Source organism: Scyliorhinus torazame, chromosome 15 (assembly GCF_047496885.1).
Source record: "Scyliorhinus torazame isolate Kashiwa2021f chromosome 15, sScyTor2.1, whole genome shotgun sequence".
Classification (NCBI taxonomy): domain Eukaryota; kingdom Metazoa; phylum Chordata; class Chondrichthyes; order Carcharhiniformes; family Scyliorhinidae; genus Scyliorhinus; species Scyliorhinus torazame.
Genome location: NC_092721.1, coordinates 134,701,532 through 134,721,345, shown reverse-complemented (window position 1 = coordinate 134,721,345; position 19,814 = coordinate 134,701,532). Strand labels below are relative to the sequence as shown.

Sequence of the window (19,814 nt, the reverse complement as noted above, 5' to 3'; positions counted from 1 at the left end):
TAAGAAGGACGGGTTGCATCTAAACCGGAGAGGCATAAATATCCTGGCCGCGAAGTTTGCTAGTGTCACACGGGAGGGTTTAAACTAGTATGGCAGGGGGGTGGGCACGGGAGCAATAGGTCAGAAGGTGAGAGCATTGAGGGAGAACTAGGGAATAGGGACAGTGTGGCTCTGAGGCAGAGCAGACGGGGAGAAGTTGCTGAACACAGCGGGTCTGGTGGCCTGAAGTGCATATGTTTTAATGCAAGGAGCATTACGGGTAAGGCAGATGAACTTAGAGCTTGGATTAGTACTTGGAACTATGATGTTGTTGCCATTACAGAGACCTGGTTGAGGGAAGGGCAGGATTGGCAGCTAAACGTTCCAGGATTTAGATGTTTCAGGCGGGATACAGGGGGATGTAAAAGGGGAGGCGGAGTTGCGCTACTTGTTCGGGAGAATATCACAGCTGTACTGCGAGAGGACACCTCAGAGGGCAGTGAGGCTATATGGGTAGAGATCAGGAATAAGAAGGGTGCAGTCACAATGTTGGGGGTATACTACAGGCCTCCCAACAGCCAGCGGGAGATAGAGGAGCAGATAGGTAGACAGATTTTGGAAAAGAGTAAAAACAACAGGGTTGTGGTGATGGGAGACTTCAACTTCCCCAATATTGACTGGGACTCACTTAGTGCCAGGGGCTTAGACGGGGCGGAGTTTGTAAGGAGCATCCAGGAGGGCTTCTTAAAACAATATGTAGACAGTCCAACTAGGGAAGGGGCGGTACTGGACCTGGTATTGGGGAATGAGCCCGGCCAGGTGGTAGATGTTTCAGTAGGGGAGCATTTCTGTAACAGTGACCACAATTCAGTAAGTTTTAAAGTACTGGTGGACAAGGATAAGAGTGGTCCGAGGATGAATGTGCTAAATTGGGGGAAGGCTAATTATAACAATATTAGGCGGGAACTGAAGAACATAGATTGGGGGCGGATGTTTGAGGGCAAATCAACATCTGACATGTGGGAGGCTTTCAAGTGGCAGTTGAAAGGAATACAGGACCGGCATGTTCCTGTGAGGAAGAAAGATAAATACGGCAATTTTCGGGAACCTTGGATGACGAGTGATATTGTAGGCCTCGTCAAAAAGAAAAAGGAGGCATTTGTCAGGGCTAAAAGGCTGGGAACAGACGAAGCCTGCGTGGAATATAAGGAAAGTAGGAAGGAACTTAAGCAAGGAGTCAGGAGGGCTAGAAGGGGTCACGAAAAGTCATTGGCAAATAGGGTTAAGGAAAATCCCAAGGCTTTTTACACGTACATAAAAAGCAAGAGGGTAGCCAGGGAAAGGGTTGGCCCACTGAAGGATAGGCAAGGGAATCTATGTGTGGAGCCAGAGGAAATGGGCGAGGTACTAAATGAATACTTTGCATCAGTATTCACCAAAGAGAAGGAATTGGTAGATGTTGAGTCTGGAGAAGGGGGTGTAGATAGCCTGGGTCACATTGTGATCCAAAAAGACGAGGTGTTGGGTGTCTTAAAAAATATTAAGGTAGATAATACAGATAGGGCAGCACGGTAGCATAGTGGTTAGCGCAATTGCTTCACAGCTCCAGGGTCCCAGGTTCGATTCCCGGCTTGGGTCACTGTCTGTGCGGAGTCTGCACGTTCTCCCCGTGTGTGCGTGGGTTTCCTCCGGGTGCTCCGGTTTCCTCCCACAGTCCAAAGATGTGCAGGTTAGGTGGATTGGCCATGCTAAATTGCCCTTAGTGTCCAAAATTGCCCTTAGTGTTGGTTGAGTGGGGTTACTGGGTTATGGGGATAGGGTGGTGTGGGCTTGGGTAGGGTGCTCTTTCCAAGAGCCGGTGCAGACTCGATGGGCCGAATGGCCTCCTTCTGCACTGTAAATTCTATGAAATAAGTCCCCAGGGCCTGATGGGATCTACCCCAGAATACTGAAGGAGGCTGGAGAGGAAATTGCTGAGGCCTTGACAGAAATCTTTGGATCCTCGCTGTCTTCAGGGGATGTCCCGGAGGACTGGAGAATAGCCAATGTTGTTCCTCTGTTTAAGAAGGGTAGCAAGGATAATCCCGGGAACTACAGGCCGGTGAGCCTTACTTCAGTGGTGGGGAAATTACTGGAGAAAATTCTTCGAGACAGGATCTACTCCCATTTGGAAGCAAATGGACGTATTAGTGAGAGGCAGCACGGTTTTGTGAAGGGGAGGTCGTGTCTCACTAACTTGATAGAGTTTTTTGAGGAGGTCACTAAGATGATTGATGCAGGTAGGGCAGTAGATGTTGTCTATATGGACTTCAGTAAGGCCTTTGACAAGGTCCCTCATGGTAGACTAGTACAAAAGGTGAAGTCACACGGGATCAGGGGTGAGCTGGCAAGGTGGATACAGAACTGGCTAGGCCATAGAAGGCAGAGAGTAGCAATGGAGGGATGCTTTTCTAATTGGAGGGCTGTGACCAGTGGTGTTCCACAGGGATCAGTGCTGGGACCTTTGCTCTTTGTAGTATATATAAATGATTTGGAGGAAAATGTAACTGGTCTGATTAGTAAGTTTGCAGACGACACAAAGGTTGGTGGAATTGCGGATAGCGATGAGGACTGTCTGAGGATACAGCAGGATTTAGATTGTCTGGAGACTTGGGCGGAGAGATGGCAGATGGAGTTTAATCCGGACAAATGTGAGGTAATGCATTTTGGAAGGTCTAATGCAGGTAGGGAATATACAGTGAATGGTAGAACCCTCAAGAGTATTGAAAGTCAAAGAGATCTAGGAGTACAGGTCCACAGGTCATTGAAAGGGGCAACACAGGTGGAGAAGGTAGTCAAGAAGGCATACGGCATGCTTGCCTTCATTGGCCGGGGCATTGAGTATAAGAATTGGCAAGTCATGTTGCAGCTGTATAGAACCTTAGTTAGGCCACACTTGGAGTAGAGTGTTCAATTCTGGTCGCCACACTACCAGAAGGATGTGGAGGCTTTAGAGAGGGTGCAGAAGAGATTTACCAGAATGTTGCCTGGTATGGAGGGCATTAGCTATGAGGAGCGATTGAATAAACTCGGTTTGTTCTCACTGGAACGAAGGAGGTTGAGGGGAGACCTGATAGAGGTATACAAAATTATGAGGGGCATAGACAGAGTGGATAGTCAGAGGCTTTTCCCCAGGGTAGAGGGGTCAATTACTAGGGGGCATAGGTTTAAGGTGAGAGGGGCAAGGTTTAGAGTAGATGTACGAGGCAAGTTTTTTTACGCAGAGGGTAGTGGGTGCCTGGAACTCGCTACCGGAGGAGGTAGTGGAAGCAGGGACGATAGGAACATTTAAGGGGCATCTTGACAAATATATGAATAGGATGGGAATAGAAGGATACGGACCCAGGAAGTGTAGAAGATTGTAGTTTAGTCGGGCAGCATGGTCGGCACGGGCTTGGAGGGCCGAAGGGCCTGTTCCTGTGCTGTACATTTCTTTGTTCTTTGTTCTTTGTTTTGAAGTGTTTCGCTGTAATGTCTCCTGAGCTGAATGGCTAAATGTGCATCTACTCTCCTACTTGAAAAAATAGGCACTTGGCCAAGGTATCAGGATGGCCTTGCATGGCTGGAGCAACATTATCAAGCAAAAATTAGTCATGGTTCAAGATATCTACTTACCCAATGGGATGACCTAGAGAAACTGCTCCACCATTGATGTTAACTTTTTGAGGATCAATCTCTAACATTTTAATGTTAGCCAGAACAACAATGCTGAAAGCTTCATTAATCTCCCACATTGTAATATCTTCCTTCTTGATGCCAGTTGTTGAAAGGAGCTAATTTAAAAAAAGAGACATTAATTGCACATTCATTGATTGATTCAGCCTGTTAGGCAAGTTAATCTAGTTTCTGTGCACAATACTTAGTAGACTATTAAGCAATTCACATGTTGAATCAAATAAATAGGTTTGATGTCTTAATAAAACCTAAAACGGCGATGATCTGAATCTCCAGACTTTTATAAAGGTAGAGAAGTTAATTACTTAAGATAAGAAGCGATCAATTTTTATAAATTATTTATTTGTCACCCTTCGTTATACACAGAGAAGGTTGTGGGCCATCTTGATTTGCTTGTTAGTTTTCCCACTAACCTTAGATTTGCTAGGAAAATATTGCCAGTTTCTACCAGAGAGATGATTTTCTGGTTTGTAGACTAGTTTTTTCTAGATATTCCCACCTTTCCATGGTCTTCCTATTGAAAATTGTATCCCCAAATGTGATACATCATAGAGAGGTCATCCGACATATTGCATGGTTCACAACATCACCAGTGCATGGACAGCTCAAAATACCATGTGTCGTTTTTCCTCTCCATTTTTCACATCAGCCATCCTTTGGGCTTTAAGTGAGAGTTTAAACATTTGCATTTATATATCACATTTCATGACCACAGCACATCCCAAAGCACTTTACAGCCAATAAAGCACTTTTGAAATGTAGTCAATGTTGTAATGTAGGAGACACAACAGTTAAATTGCGAACACCAAGCTCCCAAAATGGAAATGTGATAATGAACGAATAATCTATTTTGTTAAGTTAGTTGAGAGATAAATGTTGGCCAGGATGGTAGCATGGTGGTTAGCACAGTTGCTTCACAGCTCCAGGGTCCCAGGTTCGATTCCCGGCTTGGGTCACTGTCTGTGCAAAGTCTGCACTTTCTCCCCGTGTCTACGTGGGTTTCCTCTGGGTGCTCCGGTTTCCTCCCACAGTCCAAAGAGGTGGCGGGTTAGGTGGATTGGCCATGCTAAATTGCCCTTGGCGTCTAATAAATATTAAGTGGGGGTTACTGGGTTACGGGGATGGGATAGATACGTGGGCTTCAGTAGGGTGCTCTTTGTAAGGGCCGGTGCAGACCCGATGGGCCGATGATTCTATGACACCATTTTAAAATAGTACCATAGGATTTTCTTTTCAACCATGAGAGGGTAGACAAAGCTTCTGTTTAATGTTTCATTCGAAAGATAGCACTTACGACAGTGCAAAATGCCTTTAGTGCTGGTGTATCAGCTTTGATTTTCGTGCTCAAGTTATGGCATGGGACTCAAAACTAAAATGTTCTAACTTGGATGATTGCTACCAACTGAGCTATGGCTGATGAACAATTAAGTTGCCAACTAGTGCTGCATTAAGGACCATGCTCAGTCAGAACCAGACTAACCCTGCCCAGATTCATTTTTATCACAAACCCTTACAGCCAGTAGTCAAGAGACAACTTTCATCCCACACTTCTGGCTGGATTTGAACGCCAGGTCCTAAAGTTGTACGTCAATACCACAATCTATGCTGCCCTATTCCCAGATATAACTTGATGTGGAGATGCCGGCGTTGCACTGGGGTGGGCACAGTAAGAAGTCTTACAACATCAGGTTAAAGTCTAACAGGTGTCTTTGGAATCACTAGCTTTCGGAGAGTAGCTCCTTCATCAGGTGAGATATAACTATACCCTCCCCTATATAACTTACCCTCCCTTATCCTATTTTTATTATTATTGTAGATTGTGGGGTATATGTTGACCAACAAAGGATGACAACCTAATTTTTCTGGTCCAAAAATCATGTTTTTTTTTTAACCCCCTTTTCAGTCACAACATGCTATACTAGCATTAGTATTCGGCCTCAACATTTTACCCCACAAATGCAAGTTTTACATACCACATAACTACTGGGTGCAAGGGATCGAGCAGCCGATACAGGCTGTGTTGTGAAGATATGCGGGAGTTTAAGACGCCCACATAGTAGATCCCACAAGGTGAATTATGAACAGAAGGGAGTCTTCCAACAAAACAAATGAAGTTTTAAACTGGGTTTCAAGCTAAAATTCAGAACATTTTCTAACTCATCAAATAATTGTGCTGCACCAAGGGAATTTGTTGTTAGTGAGAATGGAAGACGGAATTCACTCTGAAGATGCTCAAGACCAAATGTGCCATCAGAACAGGAATCAGCCACTATCAGAATGGGTCTTTGAAGATCATCAGAATAGTAATTAAGTGGGCAAAATGGGAAAAAGTGTCCAGTGTTACAGAAGGTCAAGATGGCTCAGAGACTACTAAAAGACCTCATTCCAAAATTACCAATTTCCAATGATTCATCAGACAGTGAAACTATCCATTATGCCACACTGGAAACATAGATGAACCACCCATGAATTCCAAATGGCCAGCAACTGAACTGTGGGATGCAAAGGTTCGAAAATTGTTCCAGTCAAAATGACAGGATGCGTGAAGACAAGATTCACAGTGGTATTAGACACTATGGTACCAACCAATGGGACAAAATTAAAGCCTATGGCAATTTTCAAACATAAATTGAATACGTGTCTTGATGTCCTACACTAAGCTGCATTCCTTATGTAGGCCATGTTCAGATCCCATGTAACTGATGATATCAAGAGGTGCCTCTTAATGAAATAACACTCACATTGTAGTTATACCAGGGGAACTAATGTCTGTAGTTCAACCTTTGGATGCTTGCTTCAACAAGCCATTCAAGGATCATGTTCTCAAATGGTATAGATAGTGAACATAGAAAAATCCTTTACAAAGAGTGGAAATGTGTGCCCTGCTGCATCTGCCATTTTGTAAGGTTTCGCCACAAATCATATTAGTGCAGAAACTGTCATCAGATCGTTCAAAAATGTGGAATATCCAATTTAATGAATGGAGAATCAAGATGATTTATTGTGGAGAGATGAATCTGAAACCGAAAGCACCACATCTGATCCATACATTGGTGGAATAGCAAAAGTGACTCAATTCATTTGATGAACTCTGCGTGGATGCCAAAGACAATGAATTTGACAGATTTTAAAAGATTTTCACTGTGATTAAAGGCATCTTGCAGAACAGATTTATTCAAAAACTGCCACATTAATTGAATGTTTTTTTTCCCACAATTCAAAATGGTGGCCACTCTCACCCACACCAGCAATCATATCTTCTAATTTGCGTATAAATCGATTTACATTTTTGGAAGATTCACCGGTTGACTTATGCATAAACATCTACAGTATATTACATATCTACCTTTGGTATCGCAAAAGCAGGAGCAATTGGAAAGTCAATTGGATCAACTGCTGCATCTCCAAAAGCTGCAGAGAATAAACAAGATTTACGACACAAAATCAATCCACAAAGACCAGATCCAGCTAAAAGAACAAAGGTAGTTCAATGAAACAACTTGATGTTTAATAAAAGGATGTTAAAATTGTTCAATCATAGTTATCATCCTTTTCCCATTAAAAATTGATAACATTTCTGAGTTGGAAGTTCCGGGGGTAGAGTTGTCACTTCAGGAGAAACCCAGGCACAAACTGCACCAAAGTTATGCTAGTTTTCAGACGCATTGTGCTCAAGTCTGTTGCAATCCATTTGGACGTCGGCAAACAAGGGCATTCTCCACCAGCGGGATGCTCTGTTTTGTCGGCGCCATGCTCCATTTTGCCGGCGTGAGGCTGCCCAACAATGGGAAACCCCATTGACCAGCCGGCAGAACGGAGAATCCCGCCGGCGGGTCGAGGCAGAAATGTGGCACAGCATAGCGGAGAATCCAACCCAAGATCTCCCGTGAACCAGAGTAATTGAGCCGTGTTTAGAATTAACTTCTTTTTGTTTCAAAACAATTCCAATAACTTGGAGTGTGGTAATCTGGGGCGAAATTCTCCTACCCGCCCCGCCACATTTCTGCCCCGACCGGCCGGCGGGAGTCTCCGTAACACCGGCCGGTCAATGGGGTTTCCCATTGTGGGGCAGCCCCACGCCGTCGGGAATCCCCCCGGCGCCGGCAAAACGGAGACTCCCGCCGGCGGTGAATGACGCCCCAGGTTCTGTTTTAAAAAGCAGCTGAAAATGGGTTTATCACAAAAAATAAACTTTTTATTTGGTGCCGAGTAATCTGATTTTAAATGACAAATATTAAATCTACACAGAACCATTTACTGTTTCATTGGTTCACACCCGTGAATTAAATCAAAAAATAATTTAAAAGCATTTTAAAGAGGTGCTTTTTAACATTCTTGCACCTGAAGAATTGAAGATCCAACAAACAAGCTAATTTCGTAGAAAATCACTATGGTGATGATTATGATCTGGGGCCTTGGTCAATTTAGTACATTGGACGGATTCCGGCACACATTTCTTTTTTTTTAAACTCACAAAAGTTTGATTTGGATTTGAATTACCTCAATCTTTTGCATTAGTTTGGATGACCTTGGGTAAACTATGCTGAAAAAACAGTGTAACCAGGTCAAAATGCCCAGCCCAATCTTTCCAGAAGCCCCAATGAAAATAGCACCACCTCCTTCCCCATTCCTGCAAATACTTTAAAAATGTAAGTACATAATAGCTGTTTTACTTGACATAGCTTCAGGATGCCGGTTTACAAGATGTAGAAACAAATATTGGCAGATGGGTTTCCAACATTTTTTTGTTAGATGGCAAGCTGCCATTCTTGACCATCTCATCTGTGGAAGGCAGCAAGTGGAATCCAGTTGATTCTCCGAAGGAGAAATTAGTCTATTGCCACTCATTGCTTATTTTGCCAATTACCTTAAATCTGTGCCCTCTGGTACTCGACCCTTCCACTAATGGTAACAGTTTTGGCCTATTTGCTCTGCCCAGACTCCTCATGATTTTGAATACCTCAATCAAATATCTCAATCTTTTCTTTTCCAAAGAAAACAGCCCCAAATTCTCCAGTCGTTCCAAGTAACTGAAGTTTCTTATTCTTGGAACTATTTTCATTCATCTTTCCTGCAATCTCTCGAATGCCACATCCATTTTCAAGTCTGGTGATGTGAGGCAGCGGTGCTAACCACTGTGCCACTATAAGAGTTCAACATAACTGCTTCACTTCTGTATTTTATGTCCCCATTAATAAAGCCTAGATTGCCGTTTACTTTATTAACCACTCTTTTAATCTCTCCTGCCACTTTCAATGATTTATATACAGCAAGATTCCTCTGATCCTGCATCTAGTTTAGAATGGTACCCTTTATTTTATATTATCTCTTCATATTCTTCCTACCAAAATGAATCACTTCACACTTCAGTTCTATCGCACCACACCAACTTGTGTTTTCTTTTTAAAAATAAATTTAGAGTATCCAATTCTTTTTATTTCCAATTAAGGGACAATTTAGCGTGGCCAATCCACCTACCCTGCACATCTTTTGGGTTGTGTGTGGGATGGGAGACGCGCAGGAGACCCACACAGACACGGGGAGAATGTGCAAACACCACATGGACAGTGACCCGGGATCGAACCCGGATCCTCGGCGCCATGAGGCAGCAGTGCTAACCACTCAACTTGTGTTTTCAAACCTTATTTATTTTTGAATAATTCCGCTACTGCCTATTTTAGAAAAGAATCTCTATTTTTCATTAAATTATTTAAATATTTTTGTGTGAAGAGCTACGCTGTCACAAACAGGTATTACTGCTTCAAATTAAATATGGCTGCCATTCCCACTCATGATTGCTGCACTTCTCTGCAGCATTCATACTACAAACAATATTTGTAGTTTAAAATATATTTAACCAGTACTTGTTGCACACCTACAATCCTTGCCAATGGTGTAACATTTAGTCTTTTAGCAGCCTCTGCAGTCATCAGTACTAAAGCAGCTGCTCCATCATTTAAGGTACTTGCATTGGCAGCTGTTATTGTACCTGAAAAACAAATTCAACCAATATGTAGTTTAAATGGTATGGGTATTGGAACATTAAGCCAGTTTTCAGCGAGAAAAGTTTAGACACATTTGAAAAAAACATTTTAAACACATTAAAACCCCTTGTACATTGGATAGAACACAAACGTTTTCAATACATAAATATTAATATTTTGTAGAATTTCTTTATTACAATCCCCAAAATATTGACCATCCTGTGCCTGAGAAATGCATGTTGAGATTTTGCCATTTTGTTTTGTGGTCTCACCAATGCAATGCAAACTGAAGCAAAACATTCTTACTTTTACATTCAATTCCTCTCATAATAAAGGGTAACATTCCATTAGTCTTCTTGATTATGGGCTGTAACTGCATGCTAACTTTCTGTGATTCATATACTCGAACACCTAGGTCCCTCTGTACCTCAATTTTGCTGTGCTTCTCCACTTAAGTAATACTTTGCTTTTCTTCATGCCAAAGTGAACAACTTCACATATATCCACATTATGCTCCATCTGCCAGATTTGTGGCTATGACCTCAACTTACTATAAACTCCTTATGCCCTCTTCACAACATTATTTCCTACCTATCTTTGTGCCATTAATTTAGCTACTATGTCTTTCCTCCCCTTACCAAAGTCCTCCAAATAAATTGTAAAAGGTTGAGGTCCCAAAGCAGACCCCTTCAGGACTCCACTTGTCACATCCTGCGGTAGCATTGTGGAAAGCACAATTGCTTCACAGCTCCAGGGTCCCAGGTGCGATTCCGGCTTGGGTCACTGTCTGTGTGGGTCTGCACATCCTCCCCGTGTATGCGTGGGTTTCCTCCGGGTGCTCTGGTTTCCTCCCACAGTCCAAAGATGTGCAGGTTAGGTGGATTGGCCATGATAAATTGCCCTTAGTGTCCAAAATTGCCCTTAGTGTTGGGTGGGGTTACTGGGTTATGGGGATAGGGTGGAGGTGTTGACCTTGGGTAGGGTGCTCTTTCCAAGAGCCGGTGCAGACTCGATGGGCCGAATGATCTCCTTCTGCACTGTAAATTCTATGATAAATCCTGCAATCAAGGGGAGGGTTTAAACTAATGTGGCAGGGGGCTGGGAAGCAAATGAAGAGGTTAGTGGACAGTAAGGAGGTAGTAATTAAAGCCTGTAAGGAACTAGATCATGAAGTCAGCGTGACTAAGGGGAAAAATAGGCAGGGAGCAGATGATGAACGCAAAGGTACTGGTGGTCTGAGGTGCATTTGTTTTAATGCAAGAAGTGTAGTAGGTAAGGCAGATGAACTTAGGGCTTGGATTAGTACCTGGAAGTATGATGTTATTGCTATGACTGAGACTTGGTTGAGGGAAGGGCATTATTGGCAACTAAATATCCCAGGATATCGATGCTTCAGGTGGGATAGAGAGGGAGGTAAAAGGGGTGGAGGAGTTGCACTACTGGTCAGCGAGGATATCACAGCTGTGCTGAAGGAGGGCACTATGGAGGACTCGAGCAGTGAAGCGATATGGACAGAGCTCAGAAATAGGAAGGGTGCAGTAACAATGTTGGGGCTTACTACAGACCTCCCAACAGCAAGCGTGAGATAGAGGTACAAATATGTAAACAGATTATGGAAAGATGTAGGAGCAACAGGGTGGTGGTGATAGGAGATTTTAATTTTCCCAACATTGACTGGGATACACTTAGTGTCAGGTCTAGATGGAGCAGAATTTGTAAGGAGCATCCAGGAGGGTTTTCTAAAGCAATATGTAAATAGTCCAACTCGGGAAGGGGCCATACTGGACCTGGTGTTGGGAATGAGCCCGGCCAGGTGGTTGAAGTTTCAGTCAGGGATTACTTTGGGAATACTGATCACAATTCTGTAAGTTTTAGAATACTCATGGACAAAGACGAAAGTGGTCCTAAAGGAAGAGTGCTAAATTGGGGGATGGCCAACTATACTAAAATTCGGCAGGAGCTGGGGAATGTAGATTGGGAGCAGCTGTTTGAAAGTAAATCCCCATTTGATATATGGGAGGCTTTTAAAGAGAGGTTGATTGGAGTGCAGGACAGACATGTCCCTGTGAAAATGAGGGATAGAAATGGCAAGATTAGGGAACCATGGATGACAGGTGAAATTGTGAGACTAGCTAAGAGGAAAAAGGAAGCATACATAAGGTCGAGGCGACTGAAGACAGACGAAGCTTTGGAATAATATCGGGAATGTAGGACCAATCTGAAACGAGGAATCAAGAGGGCTAAAAGGGGTCATGAAATATCTTTAGCAAACAGGGTTAAGGAAAATCCCAAAGCCTTTTATTCATATACAAGGAGCAAGAGGGTAACTAGAGAAAGGGTTGGCCCACTCAAGGACAAAGGAGGAAAGTTATGCGTGGAGTCAGAGAAAATGGGTGAGATTCTTAACAAGTACTTTGCATCGGTATTCACCGAGGAGATGGACATGACGGATGTTGAGGTGAGGGATAGATGTTTGATTACTCTAGGTCAAGTCAGCATAAGGAGGGAGGATTGGGTATTCTAAAAGGCATTAAGGTGGACAAGTCCCCAGGTCCGGATGGGATCTATCCCAGATTACTGAGGGAGGTGAGAGAGGAAATAGCTGGGGCCTTAACAGATATCTTTGCATCATCCTTGAACACGGGTGAGGTACCGGAGGACTGGAGAATTGCTAAGTTGTCCCCTTGTTTAAAAAGGGTAGGAGGGATAATCCAGGTAATTATATATCGGTGAGCTTGACGTCAGTGGTAGGGAAGCTGCGGGAGAAGATACTGAGGGATAGGATCTATTCCCATTTGGAAGGAAATGGGCTTATCGGTGATAGGCAACATGGTTTTGTGCAGGGAAGGTCATGTCTTACCAACTTAATAGAATTCTTTGAGGAAGTGACAAAGTTGATTGATGAGGGAAGGGCTGTAAATGTCATGTACATGGACTTCAGTAAGGCATTTGATAAGGTTCCTCATGGTAGGCTGGTGGAGAAAGTGAAGTCTCATGGGGTCCAGGGTGTACTAGCTAGATGGATAAAGAACTGGCTGGGCAACAGGAGACAGAGAGTAGTAGTGGAAGGGAGTTTCTCAAAATGGAGAACTGTGACCAGTGGTGTTCCATAGGGGTCTGTGCTCGGACCATTGTTGTTTGTGATATACATAAATGATCTGGAGGAAGGTATAGGTGGTCTGATTAGCAAGTTTGCAGATGACACGAAGATTGGTGGAGTAGCAGATAGTGAAGGGGACTGTCAGAGAATACAACAGAATATAGATAGATTGGAGAGTTCGGCGGAGAAATGGCAGATGGAGTTCAAACCAGGCAAATGCGAGATTATGCATTTTGGAAGATCCAATTCAAGAGTGAACTATACGGTAAATGAAAAAGCTCTGGGGAAAATTGATGTAGAGAGATCTGGGTGTTCAGGTCCATTGTACCCTGAAGGTGGTTGCGCAGGTCGTTAGAGCGGTCAAGAAGGCATACGGCATGCTTTCCTTCATTGGAAGGGATATTGAGTTCAAGAGTTAGCAGGTCATGTTACAGTTGTATAAGACTTTGGTTCGGCCACTTTTGGAATACTGCGTACAGTTCTGGTCGCCACATTACCAAAAGGATGTGGATGCTTTGGAGAAGGTGCAGAGGAGGTTCACCAGGATGTTGCCTGGTATGGAGAGCGCTAGCTATGAAGAGAGGTTGAGTAGAAGAGGATTATTTTCATTAGAAAGACGGAGGTTGAGGGGGGACCTCATTGTGGTCTATAAAATCATGAGAGGTATGGACAGGGTGGATAGCAAGAAGCTTTTTCCCCCAGAGTGGGGGACTCCATTACTAGGGGTTACGAGTTCAAGGTGAGAAGGGAAAAGTTTAAGGGAGATATGTGTGGAAAGCTTTACGCAGAGGGTGGTGGGTGCCTGGAACGCATTGCCGGCGGAGGTGGTAGAGGCGGGCACGATAGCACCATTTAAGATGTATCTAGACAGATACATAAATGGGCAGGGAGCAGAGGGATACAGATCCTTAGAAAATAGGCAACAGTTTTAGATAGAGGATCTGGATCGGTGCAGGCTTGGAGGGCCGAAGGGCCTGTTCCTGTGCTGTAATTTTTCTTTGTTCTTTGTTCAAAGACATAGTTAGCATTTTCTGCCAGCCAATCCTCTATGCAGGCTAATAAGTTACCCCCCACACCATGAGCTATTATTTTCTACAATAACTTTTGAAGTGCCATTTATCACCCATGAAGTGTTGTACCAACTAATTTGTACACAGCAAGGTTCCATAAACAATGACAAAATAATGACCATGTCATTTTTTTTTTTTTTTAAAGTCATTTTGGCTGACACAAGTTGATGTTATAGTGAAAAATCATTTTTCTGACTGTATGTGGGTAACAATAATTCAAGAGCTCCCCTCAAACTGTACAGTAGTTTACAGCTCAGATATATATTTTGCAGCAATATTTCTTTGGACATTTTGATGAAACCCAATTTCACAGTTCAATATTTGAATTTACCTAAAATTAACATTCAATATTTCAAAGAAGAATTATGAATTCAGAGAGTGCATTTATCAGATGTCTCAAACCTCTCAAAGCACATTGCATACAAATTACTTTGACATGCACAGACTTATGATGTCATCAAACACCAGCCATTTTATAGATAACAAGGTTAAACAAACAATAATGAGAAAAATAATATATTAATCTGACTGGTGATATTGTTTGCAGAAAGAGTGTCAACCAGAGCACAATACTGTTCCTTAAAAACATCAACGGCACGAAAATATTTTAATTCTGAATAAATTAAATTTGCATTAAAATCTACCAATTTCTGCAACTAAAAAAAAATATTTTTACAGACATTAAGCAATTCAATATTTAAGAATGAATTCAAGCAAGTATTATAAACTATTAGAGCAGATGCACTTACCATTTTCTCTCTGGAAAACTGGTTTTACTTTTAGAACTTTATTGAAGTTCACACGTTTGTACTCTTCATCTTCACTGATCACTAGATCTGGTTTACCTAAGAGGAAAAAAAACAGCATTTTGTACCTGAGAATTAGGAAATAGAACTTTCAATTTTGACACATCATTCCTTACTAGTGATATCCAAAAGGACAGCTGAAGCTTTTTTAACATCATATTCAAGAGTGGACACTACCGTTAGCAGATAATTTAATCAAAAGATATTAAGGAAACTGAGTAAATAGGGAATAACTAATTCAATTTGCTGGAGAAACTAGAGAATATAGCCAAAACATTAGAGGCAGTCCTGTCAACAGTGAAATGAGAAAAAACAAGGAAGTTTAGAGAACGGAACACAAACAGCAGTTGATGCTGGGTCAAATTGCTCATCTGAAATCTGAGTCTGATGGATTACTGTTAAAACTGATGCTTTAGCTATGACTCAATAGATAAGAATGGAACCAGGCACATCCAGCTAGATGACAAAAGAGACACAATCGAGGATGTGGTTCAATGTGTCAAAAGCTACAGACGTGTCAAGGAGGATTTGACAGTCATCCAGACTCAAAATTTTAGCTCCCTTTTCTCTCCACAGATGCTGTCAAATCTGCTAAGATTGTCCAGGATTTTCTGCTTTTGTTTCAGATTGCAGCATCCTCAGTAATTAGTCTTTATGTCAAGGAGGATAATGTGGGATAGTTAACCATGGTCACTGTCACATGGGATGCCATTTGTGACTTTTCAGTACGTGGCTGGGCAATTGGTTAAAATTCGGAATTATGGGAAACATGGGCATGGATTTGGGATGCAATGTTTTCAATAACTTTGGAGAGGCAAGAGGTTTGAGTTGGAGGCAGTAGATTACAAGGATAGTGGACTCGAGGGTGACTTTTTGAGAGGGATGACAATAGCAAATTTGAAGGAAAGGGATTCAGTACCTGAGTAGAGGAAACAAAAATATTGTCCTGTAACTTCCTGGAAGATTCACGACTCTAAGTCTCTGGTTTGCATGATGACCCAGAAGTGTGGGTTTTCAGGCATGTGTGCCAAAAGCGCTTAAACTCCCAGCCATTTTTTTCCCCTGCTTGAAGCTCTGTGCTGCCGAATGAAAAATCCTTCTGCAGAGCTAACGTGGGCCACTTACCCGGCTATTTGGTGAGCTTTTACGCCTTTTTATTTGCACGGAAATTTTTCAGTCTATCAGAGGCAGGGGACATCGGGAGACATTTTTTGGTAGCTTAAAGTTTTATATTATTAGTGCTTAGCGTTTATAAATATGTTTAAAATGCAAATAAAATGAAAAATATATATATTTTTTTAAACTTGGGTTTGTCAAGAGGCTTTTTAAAAATTCCATTAATAGGGTGCTTTACTGTATAAAGTGAGTTTGAACTCACAAGGTGAAAGAATTTTTTAAAAAACATTGGTTTGTCATGAGGACATTAATTCCATTAAATAAACTATAATGGATAAAATGCAGTGAACACTGGTTAATGGCTACAGTTACTGGCTATGGGTTCGGTGGGTCCTTGCATGGCTGATGAGTCCAATCCTAGAGCCGCATCTTCAATAATTCATTTGACAGGAATTTCCAAACAGTGGCATCGGTCCTTGGACATTATATCATGAGAATTCCTTTCTTAGGCTCCTCTTGCCATCGGATGTTCTCAAAGAATTGTGACCCTTCAATTAGGAGGTTCCTCCAAGCAGGTTTCTTCTGGGCAAAGGTCTCCCAGTCATTGACGTCTATGTTCCATTTCTTGAGATAAGCCTGCAAGGTATCTTTGAAGAGCTTCCTTTGTCCTCTTCTTCAGGATCCTTCATTGAGCTGGGTGAAGATGATTTGCTTTGGCTATCAGGACTCTGACATCCTGGTTGGTTTCAGTTGATCATACCCTCAATACTGATGCTCCTTCCAGCACGGTTGTACTCCCAGCTGATTGAGAGCTAAAGTACATTTGAATTTTGCAATGTATTTTAAGCTGAGTTGTTTATGAGTTTCCCTGATTTAATGTTCATCCTTAGGAGCCTCAGTGATTACTTCAAATGCTTTAACAAAGTTTAATGCCCTAGTTGATTTATGCAAGCCTCCTGTGAACTAATGTGAACTATCTGTCTGATGGTATTGTAGTGAATCAATCACCCACCCTTAAGTGTGTACTGCCAAAAGACATCCCAAAATAATGTCAGATGTGTGTCAGGACACTGCACTTCAGCAGCTGCTGCTTTCGGATGCTGAGCTTGTCAATTAACAATTGTCAGAACCCTCCCCTCCTGTTATAACCTGCCTGTTTACCACTGGCTGGGGATTAATGGCAATCCCACAATCCACAATATTACAGCAGGATTTAGATTGTCTGGAGACTTGGGCGGAGAGATGGCAGATGGAGTTTAACCTGGACAAATGTGAGGTAATGCATTTTGGAAGGGCTAATGCAGGTAGGGAATATACAGTGAATGGTAGAACCCTCAAGAGTATTGAAAGTCAAAGAGATCTAGGAGTACAGGTCCACAGATCACTGAAAGGGGCTACACAGGTGGAGAAGGTAGTCAAGAAGGCATACGGCATGCTTGCCTTCATTGGCCGGGGCATTGAGTATAAGAATTGGCAAGTCATGTTGCAGCTGTATAGAACCTTAGTTAGGCCACACTTGGAGTATAGTGTTCAATTCTGGTCGCCACACTACCAGAAGGATGTGGAGGCTTTAGAGAGGGTGCAGAAGAGATTTACCAGAATGTTGCCTGGTATGGAGGGCATAAGCTATGAGGAGCGATTGAATAAACTCGGTTTGTTCTCACTGGAACGAAGGAGGTTGAGGGGCGACCTGATAGAGGTATACAAAATTATGAGGGGCATAGACAGAGTGGATAGTCAGAGGCTTTTCCCCAGGGTAGAGGGGTCAATTACTAGGGGGCATAGGTTTAAGGTGAGAGGGGCAAAGTTTAGAGTAGATGTACGAGGCAAGTTTTTTACGCAGAGGGTAGTGGGTGCCTGGAACTCACTACCGGAGGAGGTAGTGGAAGCAGGGACGATAGGGACATTTAAGGGGCATCTTGACAAATATATGAATAGGATGGGAATAGAAGGATACGGACCCAGGAAGTGTAGAAGATTGTAGTTTAGTCGGGCAGTATGGTCGGCACGGGCTTGGAGGGCCGAAGGGCCTGTTCCTGTGCTGTACATTTCTTTGTTCTCTTTGTTCTTAGGGAGTATGAGCTTCCCCAATGAGGGGGGTGGAGAAATCATTAGCAGATCCCCTGAATAAATAGAGCTGGCCAGTATGGAACCAGCTAGAGAGGAGTGAGCAGCAAGGGAGTACTGCTGTTGTATATATATATATATATAACTATATGTAATTGTAAATAAATGTTATTTCTTTCTATTCTACAAACTCGTGCTGGATTCTTTGTGGCCCTCACAAAACTGGCGACGAGGGTTAAAGTGGATAGCTGTCTACGCTGCTGAAGCCACCTTCCTGGAATTCTGGTGGATACAGGTTGGAAGTTTTTTTTTCTGTTACACCATGCCTCTTTATGGACATTTGGATGTCTTTGATGCTGCGCTGGAAAGTTGGAACCAGTACGCACAACAGATGCGTTACTATTTCCGGACAAACAACATCAGGATCCTTAAGGGGGAGGGGGAGCAGCCAGCAGTCGTGGTGCACATTGGTACCAACGACATAGGTAGGAAAAGGGGTGTGGAGGTAATAAACAAGTTTAGGGAGTTAGGCTGGAAGTTAAAAGCCAGGACAGACAGTTGTCATCTCTGGTTTGTTGCCGGTGCCACGTGACAGCGAGGCTAGGAATAGGGAGAGAGTGCAGTTGAACACGTGGCTGCAGGAATGGTGTAGGAGGGAGGGCTTCAGGTATTTGGATAATTGGAGTGCATTCTGGGGAAGGTGGGACCTGTACAAGCAGGACGGGTTGCATCTGAACCAGAGGGGCACCAATATCCTGGGAGGGAGGTTTTCTAGTACTCTTCGGGAGGGTTTAAACTAATTTGGCAGGGGAATGGGATCGGTACTTGGGACTACGATGTGGTGGCCATCACGGAAACTTGGATAGAAGAGGGGCAGAAATGGTTGTTGGAGGTCCCTGGTTATAGATGTTTCAATAAGATTAGGGAGGGTGGTAAAAGAGGTGGGGGTTGGCATTATTAATTAGAGATAGTATAACAGCTGCAGAAAGGCAGTTCGAGGAGTATCACCCTATTGAGGTAGTATGGGTTGAAGTCAGAAATAGGAAAGGAGCAGTCACCTTGTTAGGAGTTTTCTATAGGCCCCCCAATAGTAGCAGAGATGTGGAGGAACAGATTGGGAAACAGATTTTGGAAAGGTGCAGAAGTCATAGGGTAATAGTCATGGGCGACTTTAACTTCCCAAATATTGAGTGGAAACTCTTTAGATCAAATAGTTTGGATGGGGTGGTGTTTGTGCAGTGTGTCCAGGAAGCTTTTCTAACACAGTATGTAGATTGTCCGACCAGGGGAGGGGCAATATTGGATTTAGTACTGGGTAATGAGCCAGGGCAAGTGATAGATTTGTTAGTGGGGGAGCATTTTGGAGATAGTGACCACAATTCTGTGACTTTCACTTTAGTAATGGAGAGGGATAGGTACGTGCAACAGGGCAAGGTTTACAATTGGGGGAAGGGTAAATACGATGTTGTCAGACAAGAATTGAAGTGCATAAGTTGGGAACATAGGCTGGCAGGGAAGGACACAAGTGAAATGTGGAACTTGTTCAAGGAACAGGTGCTACGTGTCCTTGATATGTATGTCCCTGTCAGGCAGGGAAGAGATGGTCGAGTGAGGGAACCATGGTTGACAAGAGGTTGAATGTCTTGTTAAGAGGAAAAAGGTGACTTATGTAAGGCTGAGGAAACAAGGTTCAGACAGGGCATTGGAGGGATACAAGATAGCCAGGAGGGAACTGAAGAAAGGGATTAGGAGAGCTAAGAGAGGGCATGAACAATCTTTGGCGGGTAGGATCAAGGAAAACCCCAAGGCCTTTTACACATGTGAGAAATATGAGAATGACTAGAGCGAGGGTAGGTCCGATCAAGGACAGTAGCGGGAGATTGTGTATTGAGTCTGAAGAGATAGGAGAGGTCTTGAACGAGTACTTTTCTTCTGTATTTACAAATGAGAGGGGCGATATTGTTGGAGAGGACAGTGT

At 43.0% G+C, this 19,814-nt stretch overlaps 1 protein-coding gene across 1 annotated transcript in view; it reads right to left on the bottom strand.

Annotated features, from left to right (window-relative positions):
• acat1 (acetyl-CoA acetyltransferase 1) overlaps window positions 1–19,814 on the bottom strand; it is an 86,939-nt gene that overhangs the window by 8,450 nt on the left and 58,675 nt on the right. Inside the window, exons 8-11 of the mRNA XM_072476786.1 lie at window positions 14,597–14,692; window positions 9,569–9,682; window positions 7,040–7,104; window positions 3,634–3,791 (exon numbers count right to left, since the gene is read on the bottom strand). Of these exons, the coding sequence (XP_072332887.1) occupies window positions 3,634–3,791; window positions 7,040–7,104; window positions 9,569–9,682; window positions 14,597–14,692 (433 nt within the window). The remainder of the gene's footprint in view (window positions 1–3,633; window positions 3,792–7,039; window positions 7,105–9,568; window positions 9,683–14,596; window positions 14,693–19,814) is intronic.